At 39.4% G+C, this 23,305-nt stretch overlaps 2 protein-coding genes across 3 annotated transcripts in view; one reads left to right on the top strand and one right to left on the bottom strand.

The window, feature by feature from the left end:
* MTREX (Mtr4 exosome RNA helicase) overlaps window positions 1-17,824 on the top strand; it is a gene marked incomplete at its 5' end in the record, with an annotated part of 125,075 nt that extends 107,251 nt beyond the window's left edge. Inside the window, 4 exons of the mRNA XM_079703248.1 lie at window positions 3,046-3,102; window positions 4,264-4,426; window positions 16,171-16,275; window positions 17,689-17,824. Coding sequence (XP_079559374.1) covers window positions 3,046-3,102; window positions 4,264-4,426; window positions 16,171-16,275; window positions 17,689-17,741 — 378 coding nt within the window. The 3' untranslated portion in view covers window positions 17,742-17,824. The remainder of the gene's footprint in view (window positions 1-3,045; window positions 3,103-4,263; window positions 4,427-16,170; window positions 16,276-17,688) is intronic.
* Window positions 17,825-18,122: 298 nt separating this feature from the next.
* Window positions 18,123-23,305, bottom strand: part of PLPP1 (phospholipid phosphatase 1) — a 114,902-nt gene continuing 109,719 nt past the window's right edge. For both annotated transcript variants that reach the window (XM_079703249.1, XM_079703250.1), the window contains exons 5-6: window positions 18,821-18,997; window positions 18,123-18,256 (exon numbers count right to left, since the gene is read on the bottom strand). In XM_079703249.1, coding sequence (XP_079559375.1) covers window positions 18,125-18,256; window positions 18,821-18,997 — 309 coding nt within the window. In that variant the 3' untranslated portion in view covers window positions 18,123-18,124. The remainder of the gene's footprint in view (window positions 18,257-18,820; window positions 18,998-23,305) is intronic.

The following is a 23,305-nucleotide window of genomic DNA, read 5'->3' as shown; positions in this document are numbered from 1 at the left end:
ATAAAACCCAGTGCATTATTTGAAGGTCTAGCTTAGTCAGACAGTCTAGAAGGAAAAAGAAAAGGTAAAATTAGGCAAAACTAGTAAAAATGAAAAGGGAGTGAGGTTGAATTAATATTCCTCTTCTCAATTTTGGAGAATAACTGAGGCGCAGCTGATTGTACTAGAGGCTGAAGTCTTAGTTTTCATTGGCAAGATTTGAGATAATGGCTATACGATTCTCATCACTGGCTTGGCAGTAATTTTTTCATGTGAGTAGTTAGTTGACTTTCACCAGCTCTTAAGAAATCAAAAAATGAAATGCTGGATGGACCAGAAGGACACTAATCATCATTTACTTTATTGCAAAAGCCAGTATGATTTATTTTAAAAAGTAAAACGCATGTTTCACATTTCAAATTCAAAACTTTAGGGGCTTCCCTGGTGGCGCAGTGGTTGAGAGTCCGCCTGCCGATGCAGGGGACACGGGTTCGTGCCCCGGTCTGGGAAGATCCCACATGCCGCGGAGCGGCTAGGCCCGTGAGCCATGGCTGCTGGGCCTGCACGTCCAGAGCCTGTGCTCCGCAACGGGAGAGGCCACAGCAGTGAGAAGCCCACGTAATGCAAAAAAAAAAAAAAAAAAAAAAAAAAAAACTTTATTCATTGTGTATAAAATTGACAAAATAAGAGTAAGACAGGCACATTTACCTTCTAAAAATAATGTTGCTACTATATAAATTTTTAGAGAACCTTTTACCATATACACTTAGTTTAACTTTTAAAAAAGTAAATTGTGTAAGACAAATTTGTTTTGCAGTTCTGCTGTCGATCTGTTTATCCATTAACTATTTCCTTATTTATTAATCAGATCAAATACATAACTTCTTGGAGTAGGTAGGTATTTTCTCTCAGCTCTCTGATTACAGATCAGAATTACAACTGCAGTGGCAATGATAACAAATAGGACAGTAATCCAAAAATGATTTATGCTCTCATAAGAATGCCTGCTGTGCACCCATGAAGTAATTTAATTTGCATGTGAGGAATGCATTTCTTCACAAAATATTATGTTTGGCTGTTGTTTTCCTTAGGTTCAAAATTTTATTACATTAATTTCTAAGATAATTGTTTAGAATGTTTGTCCAGTTTTCTTTGAACAGATATAAGGTTTAGAGATTATTTGGGGATTGGTGATCTTCTGCCTGTGTCAGACTTTGTCTTGTGGCTAATTTCTTATACTGTGCTTTTTTTTAATGTGGCAGTAAAAAAATCCTGTCTTCTGAGAGGCCATGTATGTTACCTCTTGACGGGAGTTGGGCCTAGCCAAAACACAACTCTTAAATCTTGGAGCAGGATGTCACTAAATGTAGTTGAGATTTGTTCAGTGAAGCCCTGCTATGTTACATGTAGTGTCATCAATTCTTGTGGTGTGGTGCCTTTCAACATCAAAATGGATAATTGTACTGAAAGTACCGTGGAATTCTGTTCATACTTTAAAAGTATGTTTTCTAGCCAGAAAGGAAGGTAAATATAGTAAGATACTTGTCATAAATGCTGATAACTTCTGTTTTGAAGCATGTTGTTTCTAATACCGTGCCCCCTTATTTTTTATATCATTAGAAGTAATTTAAAGATTACATAGTGTTTATAATATAAATATCAAGTATCATACAAATATTTATTAAGCACCCACTATGTGCAATGCAGACACCTAGACACTAGAAAGACAGCAGAAATTTTTGCTTTCATGATACTTTCATGTATGCTAGTTGATGAAGATAAACAAAATAAATAAAATACACACGTTATGACAAAAGGTGATGAGGGTTTTGGAGAAAAGTGAAGCAGAGGAAGCAGATAGAAATTTTGCGAGGGCTGGGGTTACTGTTTTAAGTAAGGTGATTAGAAAAGGCCTCACTGATAGAGTGCCATTTGAATTGAGACCTGAAGGAGAGATAGGGAGCAAACTGCACTCACCTGGTAGGAGAATATTGGTAAAATGACACGTAGCTTACTTACATCAGGACCAGTGCCTTCTACTTACAGTGACCAGGAGAGAGGAAGAGATCAGTAACTGTTGATCGTGAATGGACACAAGACATTTACAGTCTTGTGTACTTTTCACTAAACTGAGATGTGGAGTTCATTCATGATACAAATCAAAACCAAGTCCTATATAAATACTGATGCTCAAAGTAAAGGCAGATCTATTGCAACTAACCTATAGTTGCTTTTTTAAAATTTACCTATAATTACTTTAAATTGTCTCACACATATATACATACATACCTTTCCTGTAATAATTTTAGTTTTGTATAGTAAGTCTATCTTTGTCAAAATTTGTTCCTTAATAATAACTTTATTCTAATCACAAGTCTATAGGTTTTGAGGACCTGACTTATTCTCTTTGACAGCGTAAGAAACTAACACACAGAATTCAAGCAGCTTGTCCAAGTTTATTTGACTAATTAGTAATAGACCTGAAACTCAATTATTCTAATTGAGAAACTGATAGACTTTTCAGTAGTGGGAAGACAATAATAAGAATACTGAAACTCATCTAAACTTTTAAATATTTTAAAAGTGGTTAGAGAGCTAGAAATATCTGGGTAAAACTAAAATTGAGGGCATTATTTGTAATGTTCTTTATCCAAGATTTTTAGTTTCCACAGAGTGAGAGTTGCCTAGAAGCCAAACTGTTTCAAAAATCAAAGTATGATACAACAGTTTATAAATGTTGATGTAACTAAACTACTATGCATGTTTACAGTATTTTCTCCAGTTCCATTTATGGTCACAGAAAATAGCTAGTTTAGCACACTTTGCAAATTTAGCAGTGTAATATTTTCCTCTGAAATATAAGAGAATAGTATAATTCAGGATGAGAGGAGTGATAATTTTGCTTACACAAACTAAGTTGATTAGAAACTCTAAATGCTAATGACTGAGGTCTTATAATTTGAAATTAATGGATATCATGGAAGCTTTGTTTTGTTTATAAAAGCAGATAGTATACACTGCATTTTAAACTTGGGTTTTACATACAATCTTCCTTTTCTTTTATAGTCTAGTGAGATGCCCAAATTAACAGAGCAATTAGCAGGACCACTTCGTCAAATGCAGGTAAGATTTTTTTGAACTACATATTTTATGAATAGTATGTTGTGAAATAAACATTTGTGACAGTCTAATCATAATATTTATTATTCCACAGAGACAGCTTCCTTCAGGATTAAATATATCATTTGATGTTAGTCTTGTCATTTACTGCTGTTTTAATAACATCATTTGTAATTTTTATTTTAAAAATTAAACATTCTCCCTCACCAAAATGTTAAGTTATATAGAGTTGCTGTGAGTACAGATTTAACATTGCATAGTGTAGATAGGCTATACCAACAATTCAGTGTCTGCATCATTTTCCTTGGTGTTAAGAATAGCATCTTGATAGATTTAGTTAACTTAATTTTTTATACATTTTTCCATCTCAGTTTACAACAAATTTTAAAATCAGGTTTTAAAATCTGTTTTAGCCTAAGAAATGATTTATTTCTGGATCCTCAAAGCCACAGTAGTTTATAGTAATGAATTGGTCTCTTTTATTATTTTTCTTGGGAAGAATGGTTTTATCTATCTTTTCAACATTAGATAGGGAAAGATGAACTATAAGACACTGCAAGAGAGAAATGAATCATAAAAGAAGGCCCCTTTAAATGGAACATTTAACATTCCTTAATATTACTAAGAAATTTAAACTTCCAGAATCAGGGAAGTCTTAATAGGCCTAGGAGTTTTTTACCTTCTCGATTACCAAGGAGAAAAGAATGAAATCTAACTTCCTATTGTAAGGAAAAGGAAATATTAAGATTTATATTTTTTAAAGCATTGTTGGAGAAAAAGCATCATTTTGCCATAGGATTTATGTTTCTCTGAGTCTGGCTTATTATTGTCTTTGTTTTCTTAATGAAACAATTAGAGATGAGTTAAATGTTACTGTTTAATAATTTTAATGAAGAGTTTTGGTTTTTGTAGAAAAGGTATTACTGGGTGAAAATCATGCTCTTGATATGTTTTTCTTAATTAATGTAGTGGAAAACTTTGCTGTTTGATTACTCAGCAGTGGAACAGGCACTGTGGCTACTTAGAAGCAGAATATCCAAATTGCAGGCTTATTACCTAGGAAGAAAAAGGAACCTTGTAGAATACTGACTTTGGAAACCTAAAGAAAAAGTGATACGGGAGATCCTAAGTAAGAAATTTTAAGTATATCTTTTATCTTCAAAGGAATGTGCTAAAAGAATTGCAAAAGTTTCAGCAGAAGCCAAATTGGAAATTGATGAGGAGACTTACCTAAGCTCATTTAAACCTCACTTAATGGATGTAGTATATACCTGGGCAACAGGAGCTACATTTGCCCATATCTGCAAAATGACAGATGTCTTTGAAGGTATGGTTAAATTTTGTACACATATATTTCTTTCTGATATAAGAAATATACTTAGGATGGCATTGATATACTAAACAAGAATAATATATTATTTTTAATTTTTGATAATAAAAGGAAATCTTCTGCCTATGTAAATCAAAAATATTCTCCATGAATCCTTTGTATTATTTAATAAGCTCAGTCTGCTCATTATAACAGTTTATAATCCTGTGCCAGAGTCTCTGCAGTCACAGATAAGGCCTATTTATGTGGGTATTTTTACTTTTGGTTTTATTCTCTTAGTAATAACCTAATGGCTTGCTATGCAATTCCACCAAAAAATAGCAGAGCTAAAAATGCTGTCCATCATTGCATTTCTAAAAGCAATCAAAACTGTTACTCAACTGAAGAAAAATTTTAAATGAAGAAGTAAAGATAAAGGGAATATATAAGGAGTAATTATAAGTGAATTACAAGAAGCAAATAATAAGCACAATATTTAAAGAAAACCATATTTAGAAATGCTGTATTCATTGCAAAAAGATTGGCTTATGCAGATTGTAGATATTTATAATGGTGAATTGTGTTTACACCGAACTTTCTTAAAAATGAAAATAAATGAGCTTGGACTTCATAGAGATTTATTATAAGAACATTTAAAATTTTATTTTGAGAAAAATTATATTTTTAACACACCCTGTATACTATGCTTTTTACCCGATATTATTAAAGACTGATAGATTACTGAGTTTATGAATCTCTGCAACAGAATCAACTATGAGCCTTTACTTCACTACATTGAATTTTAATGGGTTTTAAGGTTTTAAATATTACAGTTTATAGTATATTATTTTTTAATTATGGTGTGCTGTTTTAGTCCTTTCCCTAAAGTTTATTTCTAAGCCTCCATTAAATGGTCATTAGTATTATGGTCCCAAAATCTTTTTCTGAATACTGTATTCTGTTACCAGGGTGATCATTATTTATTAGGTAACTACTGTGTGACAGGAGTTGTGCTAATAAGCATTTTATATAATTTAGATCTAATCACCAAAGTAGCACATCAGAGTAGATATTATTTGCACTTTGCGCAAGGAAACTGATTTTTAAAAGGTAAATAATTTGGTCAAGGTCATGGAGGTGTATGTACTATATGATGGCACTGTGATTTGAATTCTGGCCTCTGTGACTACAAGCACATGATAGTTGATAACTTCATCTAAGAACCATAATACCTTATCTTTGAGTTTTGGACCACCTAGAGACTTCTTAAATACTACCTAGAATTATACCATCTCTGTCCACTGAAAATTCATGCTTGTAGGAATGGTAAGAAGGTCTATAATAATTGATGGTGGGTAGCTACTGTTGAGGCTGTGAGAAGAGGGAAGCATGACATCCTCATCTCACCTGTGAACATTGCTTAACACGCAGAAACCCAGATAGATGTATGGCAGCTTGTGTGTTTCAGACACACAAAGGCAATCAAGTACAGTGTCACCACTCTTCAGTCTAACTTCTTTTTGGAACATAAGGATGAAACTAATCACTGTTCTATGCCTAAATTCTACGACTTGTTAATATAATAGCGCATATTTGTATATCTGCTTCTCTGAGAAGGCAAACACAATGGCATAAAACAATAGTGGTGCACTGTTTGTTTTGTTTTGTTTGTTTAAGAAAAATGAAGGGACAATAGGCCTAGAAATATAGGAAGCCTTATAAAATTATCTTTGTGGATTATTTTTCTATTCTTTGTGCTTAAATGAAAAAGTTACCACAGTATGGCAGATAAATCCTAAACTGCTAAATTGAAGACAGTTTGTACTTTTTAAAATTAATTTATTAATTTATTTATTTTTGGCTGCGTTGGGTCTTCATTGCTGCACACGGGCTTTCTCCAGTTGCAGCGAGTGGGGGCTACTCCTCTTTGCGGTGCGCGGGCTTCTCATTGCGGTGGCTTCTCTTGTTGCGGAGAACGGGCTCTAGGCGCGCAGCCTTCAGTAGTTGTGGTTCGCAGGCTCTAGAGCGCAGGCTCAGTAGTTGTGGCACACGGGCTTAATTGCTCTGCTGCATGTGGGATTCTCCTGGACCAGGGCTCAAACCTGTGTCCCGTGCATTGGCAGGCGGATTCTTAACCACTGCGCCACTAGGGAAGTCCTGACAGTTTGTATTTCTGCCACCTATGAGTTGATGTTTTCCACAACATACTAGCAATTCCTGAAATCTGTTTCAGTTCCTGAAATCTAATTCCTGAAATCTATTTCAATTCCTTGAGGCTGTTTCAGTGTCACAGTTTGCTTGAGAAATCTATGATTAAAAATTGAGGAATTCAGTGTATAACTTGAAATTGGGTCTAACATCAACACAATTTTCATGGTACCATTATATCAGCTATACCTTTTCTTTCTAAAATTGGGATAGCTCATAAAAGCAAATTATGTAATTAAACAGCAAAAAAATAACTGAGAACCTTGACTTACTTAGGATATTTTTTTTTCTAGCATATAGTGTCTCCCCGCCACAACCTTTTTTTTTTCCTTTTTTTCTTTTTACTATGTTGCTTAGTTCATCCATTTCAGAATAGCCATTCTCTCCTCATCTTGTTACTGTACATGCTTTATATAATTGGAAAAATACTATAATCAAAGCTCTAGCCCATAGTATAGTGTGTCTTTATTTTTACAGGCAGAAAATGACTGCATTGGAACTTTTTAATGTGCTTCAGTCAAGTGTCTGATCATGTCATGTCATGAGCCTCAGGAGTAGTTTTAAGTATTTTTTCAAACATCAGCTGGAGCTAGTTAACATTGTAATGATGAACACCATATGTTTGGGGGATGTCTGATGTAAGAGAAGAGTTTACACTGATTCAGTTGAGGAATTTTGAACACTTTACATAAATAATTATTGCCTCTGTTATCACCCTGGAAAAAATGATAGAATATAATCATTTCTTATTTCCATCAGTTAAATTTGGATAACAATTAAAAATATATCTGTATGGGCTATAGCCCATACAGATATGGGGTTTCAGTCTACTGATGCATTGTAGTAGATCCATTGTAACCTAGACAGGGCCATTACTATTTATTTCTGTCTATACAAAAACAATATTGTAGTCTTCACTGTGCATGAAAGATTTGCTTTCCACTAAGCACATGTCATCAGGAAAGCTCCTATGACAAATTATCACTTGAAAGTGTTTACTGTACTTCTGCCTGTCATAGGTTTTTTTGTTTTGATTTGTTTTTGGCTGCATTGGGTATTTGTTGTTTTGCATAGGCTTTTCTCTCTAGTTGCGGCGAGCAGGAGCTACTCTTTGTTGCGGTGCGTGGGCTTCTCATTGAGGTGGCTTCTCTTGTTGTGGAGCATGGGCTCTAGGCACGTGGGCTTCAGTAGTTGGGGCATGCGGGCTCAGTAGTTGCAGTTCGCGGGTCCTAGAGTGCACGGGCTTCAGTAGTTGTGGCATGCAAGCTCAGTAGTTGTGGCATGCAAGCTCAGTAGTTGCAGCACGTGGTTCCTAGAGCGTGCGGGTTTCAGTAGTTGTGGCACGCAGGCTCAGTAGTTGTGGCTCGCAGGCTCTAGGGCACACAGGCTTCAGTAGTTGGGGCACACAGGCTCAGTAATTGTGGCTCATGGGCTCTAGAGCGCAGGCTCAGTAGTTGTGGCACATGGGCTTAGTTGCTCCGCGGCATGTGGGATCGTCCCGCACCAGGGCTCGAACCCGTGTCCCCTGCATTGGCAGGTGGATTCTTAACCACTGCGCCACCAGTGAAGTCCCTGTCCTAGATTTTTAAAGCAAATGCTGTTTGGCACATTCCTACTCTCTGCCCCCACCAAATGCCTTTCCACTAGCATAGTTTTACCCTTTCTTAGGAGACGGTACATCAGAGTTAGAAGGGATTTTCCAATGGATTTGTTTTTTTAAAATACTTTTGCTAATAATAATAGAGTAACATTCTATTAGTATGTATCTGTTCTGTGTTTAAATTTTGGCACAGTTTTAGTACTAAATGACTTAGGAATTAGTACCTGATACTGACTCATTTAATGAATAATTAACTGAGACCCTAGTGGGATCAGGAATTGTGCTGGGTGCAGTGCAAGCAACACTGCCCTCCAGGAATGTTTTCAGCCTAAGCTGGGATCTAGTGGTAAATGATAGCAGGAAAATATAATTATGGTCCTAACCTCAGGCCTCAATAACCACTTAGATAGGAGTTATTAAATCAGATTCAGGGCGTGAACTGTGGGGAACCACTTTTGCAAATGCCAGAAAGCTGGAGGTAGAAATAAATACCTCTCCAGATAAAGAAATGTGTTGATTTCCATCCTCAATTAGAATGGTGTTGTTTAAGAACCTCATGAGCCTGATGTTTATAAAATTACCCTTAAAGCATGTGTGCTCAAATGTCCATCAGTGGGTGAATAAGTTGTGTGTTATCCATATAATGGGACAGTATTCTATTGTAAAAAAAAAAAAAAGTGAAGTACTGATTAATGCCAAAATATGGATGAACTTTGACCAGATTAAGGTTCTAAGTGAAAGAAGGCAGACACAAAAGCCACCTATTGTACAATTTCATTTATGTGAAATGTCCAGAATAGGCAAATCCATAGAGACAGAAAGTAGATTTGTGTTTGCCATGGGTTGGGGGAAGGTAGAAAGGGGAAGGGGTGTGACTGCTTAATGGATATGGGTTTCTTTTTGAGTGATAAGAAGATTCTAAAATTAGATAGTGGTTATGGTTGTACAATTCCAAATATACCCAAAACCACTGAATCTGTACACTTAATTAAAAGGGGGAATTTTATGCCATGTGAATTATATCTCACTGTGAGATTTTCCCAGAGAGGTGATGTAAATATGAGGATAAAAACAGGCAGTGACTCCGGGGTACATGCTTTAAAGTGGTAAATTTTATGTGTATTTTACCACAATTTTTCTTCAGAAGGCAATGTCTAGGGCTTCCCTGGTGGCGCAGTGGTTGAGAGTCCGCCTGCCGATACAGGGGACACGGGTTCGTGCCCTGGTCCAGGAAGATCCCACATGCCGCGGAGTGGCTGGGCCCGTGAGCCATGGCCCCTGAGCCTGCGCGTCCGGAGCCTGTGCTCCGCAACGGGAGAGGCCTCAACAGTGAGAGGCCCGCGTACCGCAAAAAAAAAAAAAAAAAAGGCAATGACTAGTAAGAATTCAGTTTTGCTTTCCACTCTGGCAAGACCAGAAAAAAAGATTTGTAACAAACAGTTAGGTTGTTAGTGTGTATGTTTCTATTTCTGGTCAGCTTCAGATAGCCTGGGGGGATGGGTCATGGCTTTGTATCTCTTATCTAATTTATCTAACGCTTAATCTAGGTGGTCCTAATTGGTGAGGCAGAATGATTTCCAAAACTGGGAGTAAGGAGAACCCTTGTATTACAGAGAACTGCAGTAGGTAGGAAGTATGCTGGGTAATTCACTTCTTCACGGTAGGCTTCATTCATCCCCTTTACGCTACAGCCAGCTATGGACAGTGTTTGTACACACACGGTGATTTGTTGACAAGACTGAGGCCAGCACCCACAGCCATTGTATGTGCAACCCTGTACCGCCTGGCCTCATTTTCTTAATTGTTCTTATGTCATCTGAAACTGTCAGAACTCATTTTCCAGAAATTGAGTGGGTGGGAGTGCTTACAAAGTGTGGCAGTGTTCACTCGCTCAATGTGCGTTTAGTTTCTTTAGCTTATCTTAGCAATATACTTCATGTGGTTGGGCCTCTGATAGCTTTTGCAGATCCTGGCTATTAACATGAGTTTCTCAATTTGTAGAAATACCAAAACAATATCAGGTTATCTGTGATTCCCAGTACACATTTGAAATCAGTCAAAACAGAGTTTGTGAGCCAGGGCACCTGGCTCTCGGATGCACTGCACAGCAGTTTTATAAAGGATTTCTTTTCAATTCTAAATGACCTGTGAAATACACCCTGTTCCTTTTTAAAATCCTATATATATTTACATTTTTAACCATTACCTAATTTAATTCTCTTCAAATAGAAGTGTTTGCAAAGTACACATTTAATATCTGGCTGCATGAGTCATGCATACCTTCTCCATTCCAGCCCCCACCCTCTCTCTAGACACCCAGAAGTTACTGCGACTGGATTTCCTCTTTCAGTGAGAGCAGGACTGGAGCTCAGCATTCCTAGCACCTGAGAACAGAAATAACAAATATAGCCAACATTTATTGAGCTCCTATTATGTTACTGACACTTGTTAAGCACCCTACATGCATTATTTCATTCATTTCTCACAATAACCCCATTAGGTATAGGAATTCTTGTTATCTCCACTTTATAGATGAGTAAACTTAAAGTTTTTAATATGTTAATAGAAATGATTTGGAAGGAAAGTATTGAGTTTACTTTTTGGAACTGTTGAGTTTGAGATGCCTATAATATGTCTGGGTGATCAACTTTTTGTTGGCAATAGTATCTAGCTGGAATTGATAGCATTGTTTTGTTTTTGTAACAGTTGTTTTTCTAATTATGGCCTATTTATAAAAAATAAGTGAGCAGCTTTCATTTACTTAAGTAAAAAGTGTTACAGCAAAAATGAGTGATACGCTAATGACTGAAGTTTGTGAAATACCACCTTTAAAGATAAAACTTAGGGTCTACAAGTGATGATCCTAATACAGAAATATCACACATAGACCATCCAGAACCTTATGTTTGAATCAGGACTGAACAGACTCACCAGTGCTCCTACTAGCATTTGCCGTAATGGTATCAAAAGATTCGTAAGCAGTAGAGGAGCACCGTTCCTCCGGGGATGCAGTGGGTGGGGGATAGGCTCCTTACCTGCCCTTGTTGTGTTGCTTGTGCCTGCACATGGGGGCCCAATGGAAGAGGGAGTAGGAGCTGCAACACTCATCCAGGGGAAGAGATAAAAGTGCTGTCCATTTCTCGAGTCATGAATTTACCAGTGGAGCTAGGAGATGCTCCCTTCTGATCCTACAGTGGCTGGTGTCCATCTGGCAGCCTCCTGTTCCTAGGGAATAGGCTAATCCTCTTCTTACCCATATTTGTAAAGCTGGTTGGTTGTGTTTGCTTCATGGTTTTGCTTTCAGCCCCATCCTTTCCCCCACTGCAACTAGCTTGTGCATTTTTATCCTGTCTCACCCAGGTAACTGTCCTCAAGATGCCATTCAGACCTGCTTCCTCTCCCTCTCCCTCCCTCTCTCCCTCTCCCTCCCCCTCTCCCTCTCCCCCTCTCTCCCTCTCTCCCCCTCTCCCCTCCCCCCTCCCCTCCCCCTCTCCCTCCCCCTCCCCCTCTCCCTCTCCCCTCTCCCCCTCTCTCCCTCTCTCCCTCTCCCTCCCCCTCTCCCTCTCTCCCCCCTCCCCTCCCCCTCTCCCTCTCCCCCTCTCCCTCCCCCTCTCCCCCTCTCCCCCTCTCCCCCTCTCCCCCTCTCTCCCTCTCCCTCCCCCTCTCCCTCTCCCCCTCTCCCTCCCCCTCTCCCCCTCTCCCCCCTCCCCCTCTCCCCCTCTCCCCCTCTCTCCCTCTCTCCCTTTCTCTCTCCCTCTCTCCCTCTCTCTCTCCCTCTCTCTCTCCCTGTTTTCCTCATTTAGGCCATTAATTGAGCTTTCTCCTTCCCTGGTCCTGTCTGTTCATAATTTTCTCAGCCACGGTCACAGCAAAACAAACTAGTATCTTCAACTTTTATAAAGGTTTCAGCTTGTAAAGGTCTAAGATTCTTCTTCCATCAACTCTTAGCCTCAAAGTTTAAAGGGAAGCCATTGCTGTAAAGGGTGGCTAATATGGTTATCTCTGCCATTTCCAATGAGGGTATCAGATTTCTTTTCTAATCCTAGATGTAAAACTGTTAACCTGAACCTGAAAGGCGTTAACCACCTCTAGGGTTTCTCATTTGTAAAATGGTAGTAGAATGTTGGAAGTGGCTAACTGACAGTCTCCTCCTACTTGGAAACAACATCTTCTGTGAAATCACTATTTTCTTCTGTTAAAGGTCGCTAGTAAAATCAGCATTTGTTCTGTTAATTTTCAAAATCGTAATATAGTTTATTGGTGTCATATGAGTTGTCTCAGTAACAGGAAGTAAACACCAGGTAGATATCACATAGTTGCTTCCGCATTCTCTTGGAGACCTGCTCTGGAGAGGACACAGCCACTGATTAAAGAACTTTCCTTCTGAACCAGAGTTCCTTTTTTCTAGTCACGGACAGAGAACTAGGAAGCAACTGATATTCTTGTTTTTCCATCTGCCTTATGCACCACCAACCTGGATCAGTCTAATAATTCACTTTCTCTATTCCTATACTTTCACAGCAGAGTTCTGCTGGAGAATAATTGTATGATTTGGTGTCATCAAAAGCCATAGTCTGTAACCTCAGAATCACATTAAACCTTCCTAGTAATAATAGAAGTAGCAGGAGGAGAGACTGTTGAGCACCGGCTAGGTACACTTTGAACACTCTACCTCATGTAGTCTTTCCCACAGCTTGCTAGTACAGTCCCTCAAGTAGTAGATGCCATCTACTACTTAGTTTCCTTAGCTATAAAGTGGGAAGAGTAATAGTTCTTATCTCGTATTGTGAGGTTAACATCATGCATGTAATCCCTGGTCTGTCCATATCCAGAGACTATGTCCTCCATGCAGGACTCCTCTCTGGCTCTGAGACTTCTCTTAGAGGCAATTCCAGATCCTCACTGCTCTCCTTAAGCATCTACCTCAACTTTGCCCCAGATTTCTAGGTGATCACTCCTGCTTCAGAGGAAAGGGAGATGCCACTAGGCCTGTCTTAACCTAGAAATTCATGGCATATATCCTTTCCCTTATTTTCCTCTTCAGAGGAAATTGCACTCAGTTCCAGGGCCACCTTCCACTGTTTTCTGTACCTTCGCAGTCTTGAGTCACGTCCTTTCTGCTGCCATTTTAGCATATGAATATGTTTATATTTCTCATCCACGTCTTCTCCAGCTACCAACATAACATACAGTGTTTAAGAGCAAGAGCATATATATCCTGGTCTTAAATCCTACCCACTCACTAGATGAATGATCCTGGGAAAGTTACTTAACTGTGCCTTTTTCCTTAGCTATAAAATGTTAATAATAATAGCTCTTATCTCGTATTGTGAGGTTAATATCATGCATGTAGAGCCTTTAGTACAGTGCCTGGCACAAAGTAGTCAATAAGTGTCAGCTGCTGCCATCATTTTTTAGTAAGTTATCCTGTTGTCATCATCATCCTCAATCCCTCAGTCCTTTCACAAGCCAGGCTTGGCTTGGAAAGAGTAGTCGAGAATAGACCATCTTCAACTCCCTACCTCCCATTTCCCTCTTGAGCCATAGTAACCTAGTCCCCCACTTCACTGAAATTATCACAAGTCATTACTCTGATTGCCGAATTAAGAAAACAGACTCTTTGTGACTGGATGCTACTTGCCAATTTCCAGTACTTCCTACTTCTTGAAACCCATTACTGCAAATTCTTTGGCATTACCTGGCAATGAAGATTTATAACAGAAGTGAGGAGCTTAGAGTATGACCTGAAAATCTTACTAAATATTTACAGTTTTTTCTCGATTATTTTAAATGTATAAACTGAATTTAATTAAAACTGAAATTTATGAAAGTAATACATTTATTTTAGAAAATATAGATAAATCATTTTTGTGAGGCATTATAGTATAATATGGTTAAATGCTTAGGCTGTAGAATCTTACTGTCTAGAAATCCTGACTCCATCATATACTCCTGGCTCTGACCTTGGTCAAGTTATAATTTCTCTGAGCTTCTTCTTTTCCCTTTTTGTAAAATAGGGATAACAGTACTTGTCTCATGGAACTGTAAGGGTCAAACAAGAAAATTTACACAAAACATAGATTATAGACCTGCCACAAAGTAAGTACTCAGAAAATGTTGGACATCACCCTTTTTTCTCAAAACATGCTCAGCCTTTTCACCTTTTCTTGATGCCTAAGTCTTATTATAAACATCAATTACTTTACTCTCTATAATAAGAAAGCCAGGGTTATTGTAAGACGTGTGTATATGTGGAGGTGAGATGTCAGTCTTGACCCTACTTCTCCAAGAACTCCATGGACCTTTTAATGGGAGAAGAGGAAGGACAATAAAGTATGAACTTTGAATATTTTGGTTTAAGGACTGTATTATGACCTTACATTCCTTTAGAGCTTTGCCCCTGTCACAGAATTTGTGCATCTCATATCCCAAGTGAGATAAATCCAGTTAGGTAAAGTAAGCCCTCTGTTTACATTGCATTTATCATCATTTACCTTACAAATGAGAAGGGGAAATAAGAGTAGAATAAGGAGCTAGATCATAGAGCTAATTACTTAGCTGAATCCTTCCTAGTATCCAAGTCACCATCCAGTCTTCTTTCCTCTAACTCCAGGTGTCTCAGCTCACTCCTTTTATAACCAAGTCTAGATTAGGTGAACATCCCATAAGTAGGAGATGACAGCATCCTTTTAAGAGAGGTATCCCCACTGATCTTTCAAGGTGACACACGTGCTGGTGGTCCTCTCGTTGACCTATCTTCATCCCATAAACCTCTCGCTGTGAATTAGCATCTTTGTGTTCTGCTTGCTCTGGCCCATAGGTGGGTTCAGAAACCAGGCATGTTGTCCTTATCAGCCCAGGCCCGTGTGCAACATTTTCTCAGAGGGAAAAGGTGCTGTACATGTACATGGGCACTTCCTGCTGAATCCTGATGACTCTCTTAGGTACATGGCTTATATTTTTGCCTTTGTCTAAGTTCAAATTCCATTCTGCTCTGTGAGTTAAATCTCTCTACTGTTTTTCTCCCTTGGGCACACTGTACCATAATGTGGAAGGCATTAAAAGGTAAAAAGGAGCCCTCAACACTGCACATTGAGTGTATTACAAGAGCTTGATACATGTTAATGAATTCTTCCAGTGTTGCAAGGAGTTAAATATGGACCTGAAGTGAGTTAACAGCTTGCATATCAGAACTGATATTCCTAATGTATTTCAGGCATTAAAAATGAAATCCAAGAGTTTTAAACTTAGGCAGGTAGCACTTAAGAATTAGGATCCCAAGGCCCCTCCTTGTGCAAGTCTGACAGAAGTGAAAGTGTTTACAACTTCACCTTTGATGCAAACACTTGTCTCAGACAGGGAGTCACATCCAGTGGGAAGAGACTGATCTCTTTTATGCTTCAATGAGGACACATTGTCTGCAGAAAGCACTGATGAAAGAGTCTATTTAAGGTCCAGAAGAATGATTGATTGCACCTTTAAAATGACAAATCTGATCCTGTTATTCCCCTGCCTAAAAATTCCCTGTCACATTCTCTTCACAGGATAGTATCCAGAGGCCGTAGTAGGCCACACTCAGGGTCCTTGAATAGCTGCTTTTCTACATTGTCTCAGTGGTCTTCCCTTGTCACTGCCTGACAGGGACCTCATTCATGAGACCCAAGTTATATGTCACCTTTGCTACCTTTCACCCATGTTGCTCTCTCCTGTGCTCCCAGGGCATTTTGTTTACTTACCTCTGTAAGAGCACGTGTGAACACATTATAATAAATCCATGATTCTCTCTACCATTAGTCAAGGATGGGAATTAAACTTTCCATATTTGTAGCCTTCCTGGTGCCTAGCAGTCACCAGTCAAGTTTACTACTGGTTTACTGCAGGAGAAGTCCCACAAAAGTTCTGCTATTCCTGATTATTTACACTTTACAAGTGATTTGTTTCCTTTTCTGTCCAGGCAGCATAATTCGTTGTATGAGACGCCTGGAAGAACTACTTCGACAAATGTGTCAAGCAGCAAAAGCCATTGGAAACACTGAGCTGGAAAATAAATTTTCAGAAGGTCAGTATCCAGCCCATAAGCTTTTTCTAATAATTTAGGCAAATCCTGTTGAGACTTGAGCTCTTGACCACAACGTAGGAGAACATTTTCAGATGCTCTTCACTGGATTGCCATGAAGGGCCATGTAGTAGTGTTCAGAGAAAATATCAGTGTGTGTGTGTGTTGGAAAAAGTTTGTAAATGAATATATATAAAATCTCAAAATATTTATTGTGCACTTATTGTGTGCCAGACATTGTTTTAAGCACCAGGGAATACAGCAGTGAACAAAAAAGATACAAACCCCTGCCTTAATGGGGCTCACATTCTAGTGCAGGGAGGTGGACAGTAAACAAGTCAACAATTAAAATATATCAGGTAGCAATAAAAACAAAGGAAGAAACAGTAGGGAATTGGAGGATGGATACGATCGCCTAGGGTCCCCTACTCAGAAGGCGGCATTTAGGTCCTTCATAGACACTTGATATACTTAAGCAACAACAAGAGGCCGGTGTGGATGGAGCACAGCTGAACAATGAGTAGAATAGTAGGGGTTGGAGGAAGAAAAGAAATGGTCATGTAGCTCCCAGCCCTCAGCTTTTTTCTCTGAAATGATTGGAGGTTTTGAACACAGGCGTGGTGTGCTCTGACTTGGGTTTCACAAGGCAGTTCTAGCTGTTGCATCCAGGCAAATCTGTAGATTAGCGAGGTGGAAGCAGGAAGACCAGATCAGGAAAGAACGGCTAGACCAAGGTGGTAGTAATGGGGGGAGGCATACATGCTTGCAAATAATTTCATTCCATCTGAATGCTGGCCAAGAGAAAGGACTATGAGTTAAAACATCAAAGAAGAGCAGCCACATAGTTGCTCTGAGTTACCAGCTGCTCACAGTCAAACCTGGTGATTCTGCTGGCAACTCAGTGCCCTAAGAAGCAGCTTATGAAAGCTGCTTATAGCTTCAGCATTGTTAAAGAGAGGCAGACCTATTTCATCACTCCAGGGTTAAGTCTAGTTTTGTAAACTTCTATATGATAAAATGTGTTTGTCCTTAGTCCAGAAAGAATTTCACATGGTAACTGAAATATAGTGCCTTCCATTGCAGGCTGAAGAATTCATGCTTTTGGGTCAACTAACTTCTTGGACAGCTTAGTCCTTCTGGTCTGGTCTTTCTGAATAATTTTAGACACCCCCGCATGCACGGGGTACTTTAGATTCAAGAGTCATGAGGACAGGGGTCTGGTTTCTAAGTTTCCCATCTCTCAGGTGGCTGTGAACTCCTCTAGGTGTCTTTCAGGCAAGCAAGGTTTTGTATTTTCCAGGCTTGCCCTCTCACCAAATTTAATCAGGATTGTTGTGCTGTCTTCAAAACCCCAGGGGAGAAGAATTACATTCTTTGTGGTCTTGAAAATTTAAACTGTATTTTCTTTTCTCTTAGGAATCACCAAAATCAAGAGAGATATTGTGTTTGCTGCCAGCCTCTACTTATAAAGAGTCAGCTAAAGGAATGTGGGATTTTAAATTGTTCACCACCTGTCTGATGTATTATATTTAAATCAAGCATCATTCTAAGAAAGCATATTACATACACAGTTGTACATAAGCGTTACATTTTTTTAATAAAAAATGTACAGGTGGGGCATTTGTTTTAGTGAAAGGCTTGAAATTTTTTATAATGAACTTAGAGCTATTAGATAACCATTGTGTTAAATGTAACTATATACACACAGGGAAAGTGGGCATCCAAGAGGTACAGTAGCAGCAGTCCCCTTAAAGGCTTGTATACTGGGAAGAAGGACGCATCCTCTTGCCTTCTGGTTGCAATCATTTTCCTTTAGAAAGCAGGCCAGCTTCGTCTGGGCACTCTGCCACCTTCAAGGTTGGTGACTGTTCCGATAGTGATTCCCTGTCGTTGGTGTTTCATGCAGAGTTGTATGAGAGTCCTCCTCTTTCCTTTCCTTAAAAGGAGAATTTCTCTCCTTGAAGAAATCTGATACATATACAGCCTGTATAGAACAGGTAACATTTAGAATGGGGCAAAGTATTTAATGATACAATTTTAAATAAGTTTAAAAACCATATACAAAGTTGCAATAAGCAGTGTGCAAAAAATAAACAAAAGGATATACATTACAGGGTACAGGTTAAGGGTACGAATAAATTAGTGTCTAACAGGAATTTTTATTAAGGACATTCTGAGAGTTGCTCTGTTATGTACTGGGCAGATGGCTTCACTCTGCTAGCCCTTAATGGAAGTGTCATTCCTCATGTAAATTAGGTGTTTTTTTTTTCAATTCATACTAAAAACAAAGCTTTACAGCCAGAGCTTTTTACAATTAAAAAAAAAATTAGTAAAATTTTAAATAACTTTTGCAAAGAGTAAGTAACGTAGGTATTATTTGCTATCTATCCTAAAATGACTTTTAATAACATTGGGATCCTTACCCAGTAGCAATTATTGAGCCACATTCTCTGCCTTAGCATAGTTTTCTCATTGGGACATTTTTTTCTACTTATTTATCCAAGTGTTTCTCAGTATCAGGATGTAGGCTGCTGCCCTGTATACTTACAACTAATATTGCAACCAGAGCTCCTTGAATGAGTCCGGTCAACACATCACTCCAGTGGTGTTTGTAATCAGAAATTCGAGAAAGGCCCACGTAAATGGACGCGGCAACAAGACCAAATTGCAGTGTAGGGCGTAAGAGTCTTGCCCAGTCTCCCTTCATCCTGGCTTGAAGATAAAGCTAACAGAAAAGATAAGAATAAAGAAAAGAGCTTAACATACCAACTGGAGACTATGTTTTATATTAATTATCACCACATTGCTAAAGGGTTGATGTTTAAAATGATAGTCACTAAATATTAATATTCATTAAACTGTGATTTATTATTTATGGAACAGGGCTTTAGGCAAGCATTCTTGTACTCATTATTACCTAAAAATTAATCCCAAAACAAAACCAAAAGGATAAAAAATTTAAAAAAAACTATTGTCCTAGTAACATAATTTCTTAGACCACTCTTGAAATTATGAACAAGGTAAGCGTTTCTGACCTTCTAGGATATCGGGGCAGCTCCTCACCTTCCAGTTTGAATTATAACTGTCTTTAGCATAGAGTCTTGGGATCAACCGCTAGCATTCTGAGCACAGGTTGCCCTTATCCTGGGCCAGGCTACTGTATTTTCTACCCAGCCATCTAGGAACTAAGTTAGCTTAATTCACCGAAACAATTTACTTGAGAGCTCCTCTGGCCTCAAATTATTTAACAGAGCAACTGAGATTAAATAAATCATCTGTATTTATAAGTAAATACAATAATCTGCCTAAGTAAATAATACAGTTTGTAGTTTAGTCCTGATCCAGTAAAGGAGTCTATTCTTTCAATAGCACATGTACCCTTTAAGTTCTACAACTTTTCTAATCAGACCTGAGAATCTTGCCTTTGCCACTGTCAGCCTGCCTCTGACTTCAGGTGCATCCCTAAAGATTGTAATGTAGAATGAATTTGCAGTAGTTTCCTATGAACTCCTTTCAGCCAATATGTTCTCATTTTTGTAAAAAAAAATGTTTCCTAACTTCTATCCAATAAGAATATACTTCTTAATATTCATTTTTTAAAACTCTGCTCAGTAATTTATGGCTCATATACTTAAATTGTTTTCTGAGGACTGCATTTAATTATGTGGCTGTACCCAATGACGCTGCCTATTTAAAATAGATACACAAATCCATTTCCAGTTCTTTGGGCACTGCTGTGTTCAGTTCTCAGCACCTGGCAAAGCCCCAGAGGTTGTCTAATTTTATCAAGTACTTTATAGTATAAACATCTAACCCTAAAAGAGCATACCAGTTGTTTAACTGAGTTGGACTCCTTAGCTGGCTGAAGTGCTACTGGCTTTCTGTAGAGCTCCTCTCCCCTTTTTTTGTTTGTTGTTGTTGAAGCTATAAAAACGTAAGGAGTAAAGAGGCTTGTCTCAAGATTCTAGAGTTGGGAAGATAGTTGGTTCTGGTTGGGGCAAAGTTGACATGTGCCAACTGAAGCCCAATTAGGTACCACAGCCATGCCAGATAAGATTCACCTCATTAGTTCTATTTTAATTGGAAACTTTTTGTTCATTTTGAGGAGGACAGTTCCTTGACTAGGGCTGAAGCCAAGTTTCATATATAAAGTTTAACTGACCCTCTTCTGGTTAGTCTTAAGCTACCTTTTCAGATAAGGGTTAAAGGCATGGGTTATTTAGACTATAAAAACATACCTAAGAATTACAAATACTTACATGAATGCAGACATCTTAGGGAGAACTGCACCCATCCCTGCTAGCAACATAGCAATAAAAAAAAACAAAAAGCAAAAAAAAACTATAAAATGGACGTAAAGCTAGTCCTAACCTAAAGGAAACTCAGAGACAGGGCTTTCAATGCTCTTCCTCACTTAAGATGCTAAAATCCCTCTAACAATACTTCCCTTTGAAAGAACCCTGACTTTGACTCTAGGTAGCCTGCAGACATCTGTTAAATAAGTATTAATTTGCCCCAATCTCTTCCTTAACATCCCTGTGAAAATAACATTCACTTACGGATCAGTAATCAAATAAGTTGCAATATACTTGAGGTGAACCCTTTACCCTCTAAGTACTTAGTTTCTTCTTACACGTCTACCCAAGTACAGATGGTCCCCTCGGTGTGGATCCAGAGGTCACTCCCCCTATGGGAGCTCTGGGATTCCCCAGTTGTGATCAAATACCTAACCTGTGCTCCACTCTGTGTTCTGGCCCTTCTGCTGACTAATGGCCGTATGGCCTGAGTGCAGGCTCTGGTCACAGAACAGTTCTCAGCTCTGGGTGAGGTTGGTTAATTGAGTGTGCTTCCTATATGCCTGTTCTGTGTTTCCCTGGGTCCAGGGTACTCAATGTAGCTCTACAAAAGCTGGGCACCACCTCTAGCCCTGCTCTTCCCTGGGAAGACTCTTCCATTTCAGTAGACCCCAAGGCGGTAAACATTGAGTTTCTTGAACCTTGGGTCAACCGAGTTCCACAGTTGACATGCCCTGAACAACTCCAGACCTCGACAACTCCCCTCCTGTGTTTCCAGCCAGAAGTCTGTCCTACATGAGCAGGTGCAACAAAGCACACCATGCTGTCTTTCTGGTGGCTCCACTTCCTCATCCTTTCTCAGGTTTTGCAGTGCAAATCTTTTAAGCTCCCACTCTCTGGAGGCGCTAGAGACTTGGCTTCCTCCTACCACTCATTTAACTGCTTTCCAGAATCTTTACCTCTTGCTTATTGTCTCGTTTTCCATTCTTTGACTTTGTGGATTTACAACTTTTTAAATTCTACTCCTTGTCCTTTGAGAGGGGAGAAGAAGGTATGTATGTTTCATTAAAAAGAAGTCTCCATTCCTCCATCTTTCCCTAACTTTCTTAGAGGAACTGACTATCTGATGCTTCTCAGCACTGTTATATTAGAACTAGACACAGGGACAGCTCATGCTTTAATGCCAGAGCTGATAATAAAAAGGCTCTGTAGGTCCCTGCCTTTGCAACCTCCACTGTTCCCCTTCTTCCCACACATATGTTAATCACGTGCACTAAACCCGTTAGAGGTAAGGCGTTCAATTGCTTTATCTCTTAAGATTTAGAACTCCATATCCAGTGTTGTATATCGTACCAGACTGGTTCAGTGGCAGCATCTACAACTTTCATTTCTCCCAGGCTTCCCTGGTGGCACAGTGGTTAAGAATCCTCCTGCCAATGCAGGGGACACAGGTTCAAGCCCTGGTCTGGGAAGATCCCACATATGGCAGAGCAACTAAGCCCGTGCACCAGAACTACTGAGCCTGCGCCCTAGAGCCCATGAGCCACAACTACTGAGCCAACGCACCCTAGAGCCCGTGAGCCACAACTACTGAAGCCCGTGCACCGTAGAGCCCGTGAGCCGTAACTACTGAAGCCCGCACACCGCAACGAAGAGTAGCCCCCACTCTCCACAACTAGAGAAAGCCCACGTGCAGCAACTAAGACCCAATGCTGCCCCAAAATAATTAATTAATTAATTTTTAAAAAAACTTTCAATTTTCCCTCTGGGGGAAACTGCTGATGCACAGACAAAATTGAAGGGGACCACATAGCCCTGCCTTATTTTCTGGGAGGGCACTGAGTATGACTTATGACAGGCTTGACCTAGAAATCTGCTGGGCTGTAATGTGCCCTCTGGGATTTTACACTGGGAGTAAGAAGGAGTTCTCTATTTTCAGAAGTTGTAGAAATGGCACCTAATGGATACATGATAGACTACTTGCAAACTAAAGTTAAGAGGAAGCAAAAGCTATGGTTAAGATAAGAATGAGCCATTTAATAGAAAAGAATGAAGCAGCCATGGTGTGGAGTGGCAGCCACACTGTAAAAAACCAGGTGGTCAATGGGACACATGGAAAAAGTTCTGTTCCTGGTGGTGTGCCTGTTCTAATCCATGTATGTCTTTACTGTAAACCATCCTCTCCTCTAGGAGATCTACGTAAGTCAGCTGCTTACAACCAAAAGATAAAAAAGACGCAGACCTACTAGAGAATGGACTTGAGGACACGGGGAGGGGGAAGGGTAAGCTGGGACGAAGTGCGAGAGTGGCATGGACATATATTCACTACCAAATGTAAAATAGGTAGCTAGTGGGAAGCAGCCGCATAGCACAGGGAGATCAGCTCGGTGCTTTGTGACCACCTAGAGGGGTGGGATAGGGAGGGTGGGAGGGAGACGCAAGAGGGAGGAGATATGGGGATATATGTATATGTATAGCTGATTCACTTTGTTATACAGTAGAAACTAACCCACCATTGTAAAGCAATTATACTCCAATAAAGATGTTTAAAAAAAAAAAAGGGCTTCCCTGGTGGCGCAGTGGTTGAGAGTCCGCCTGCCGATGCAGGGGACGCGGGTTTGTGCCCCGGTCCAGGAAGATCCCACATGCCACGGAGCGGCTGGGCCCGTGAGCCATGGCCGCTGAGCCTGCGCATCCGGAGCCTGTGCTCCGCAACGGGAGAGGCCACAACAGTGAGA

The sequence above is a fragment of the Hyperoodon ampullatus genome (genome assembly GCF_949752795.1).
Source record: "Hyperoodon ampullatus genome assembly, chromosome: 4".
Classification (NCBI taxonomy): domain Eukaryota; kingdom Metazoa; phylum Chordata; class Mammalia; order Artiodactyla; family Ziphiidae; genus Hyperoodon; species Hyperoodon ampullatus.
This window is presented reverse-complemented; position numbering and strand designations above follow the sequence as displayed.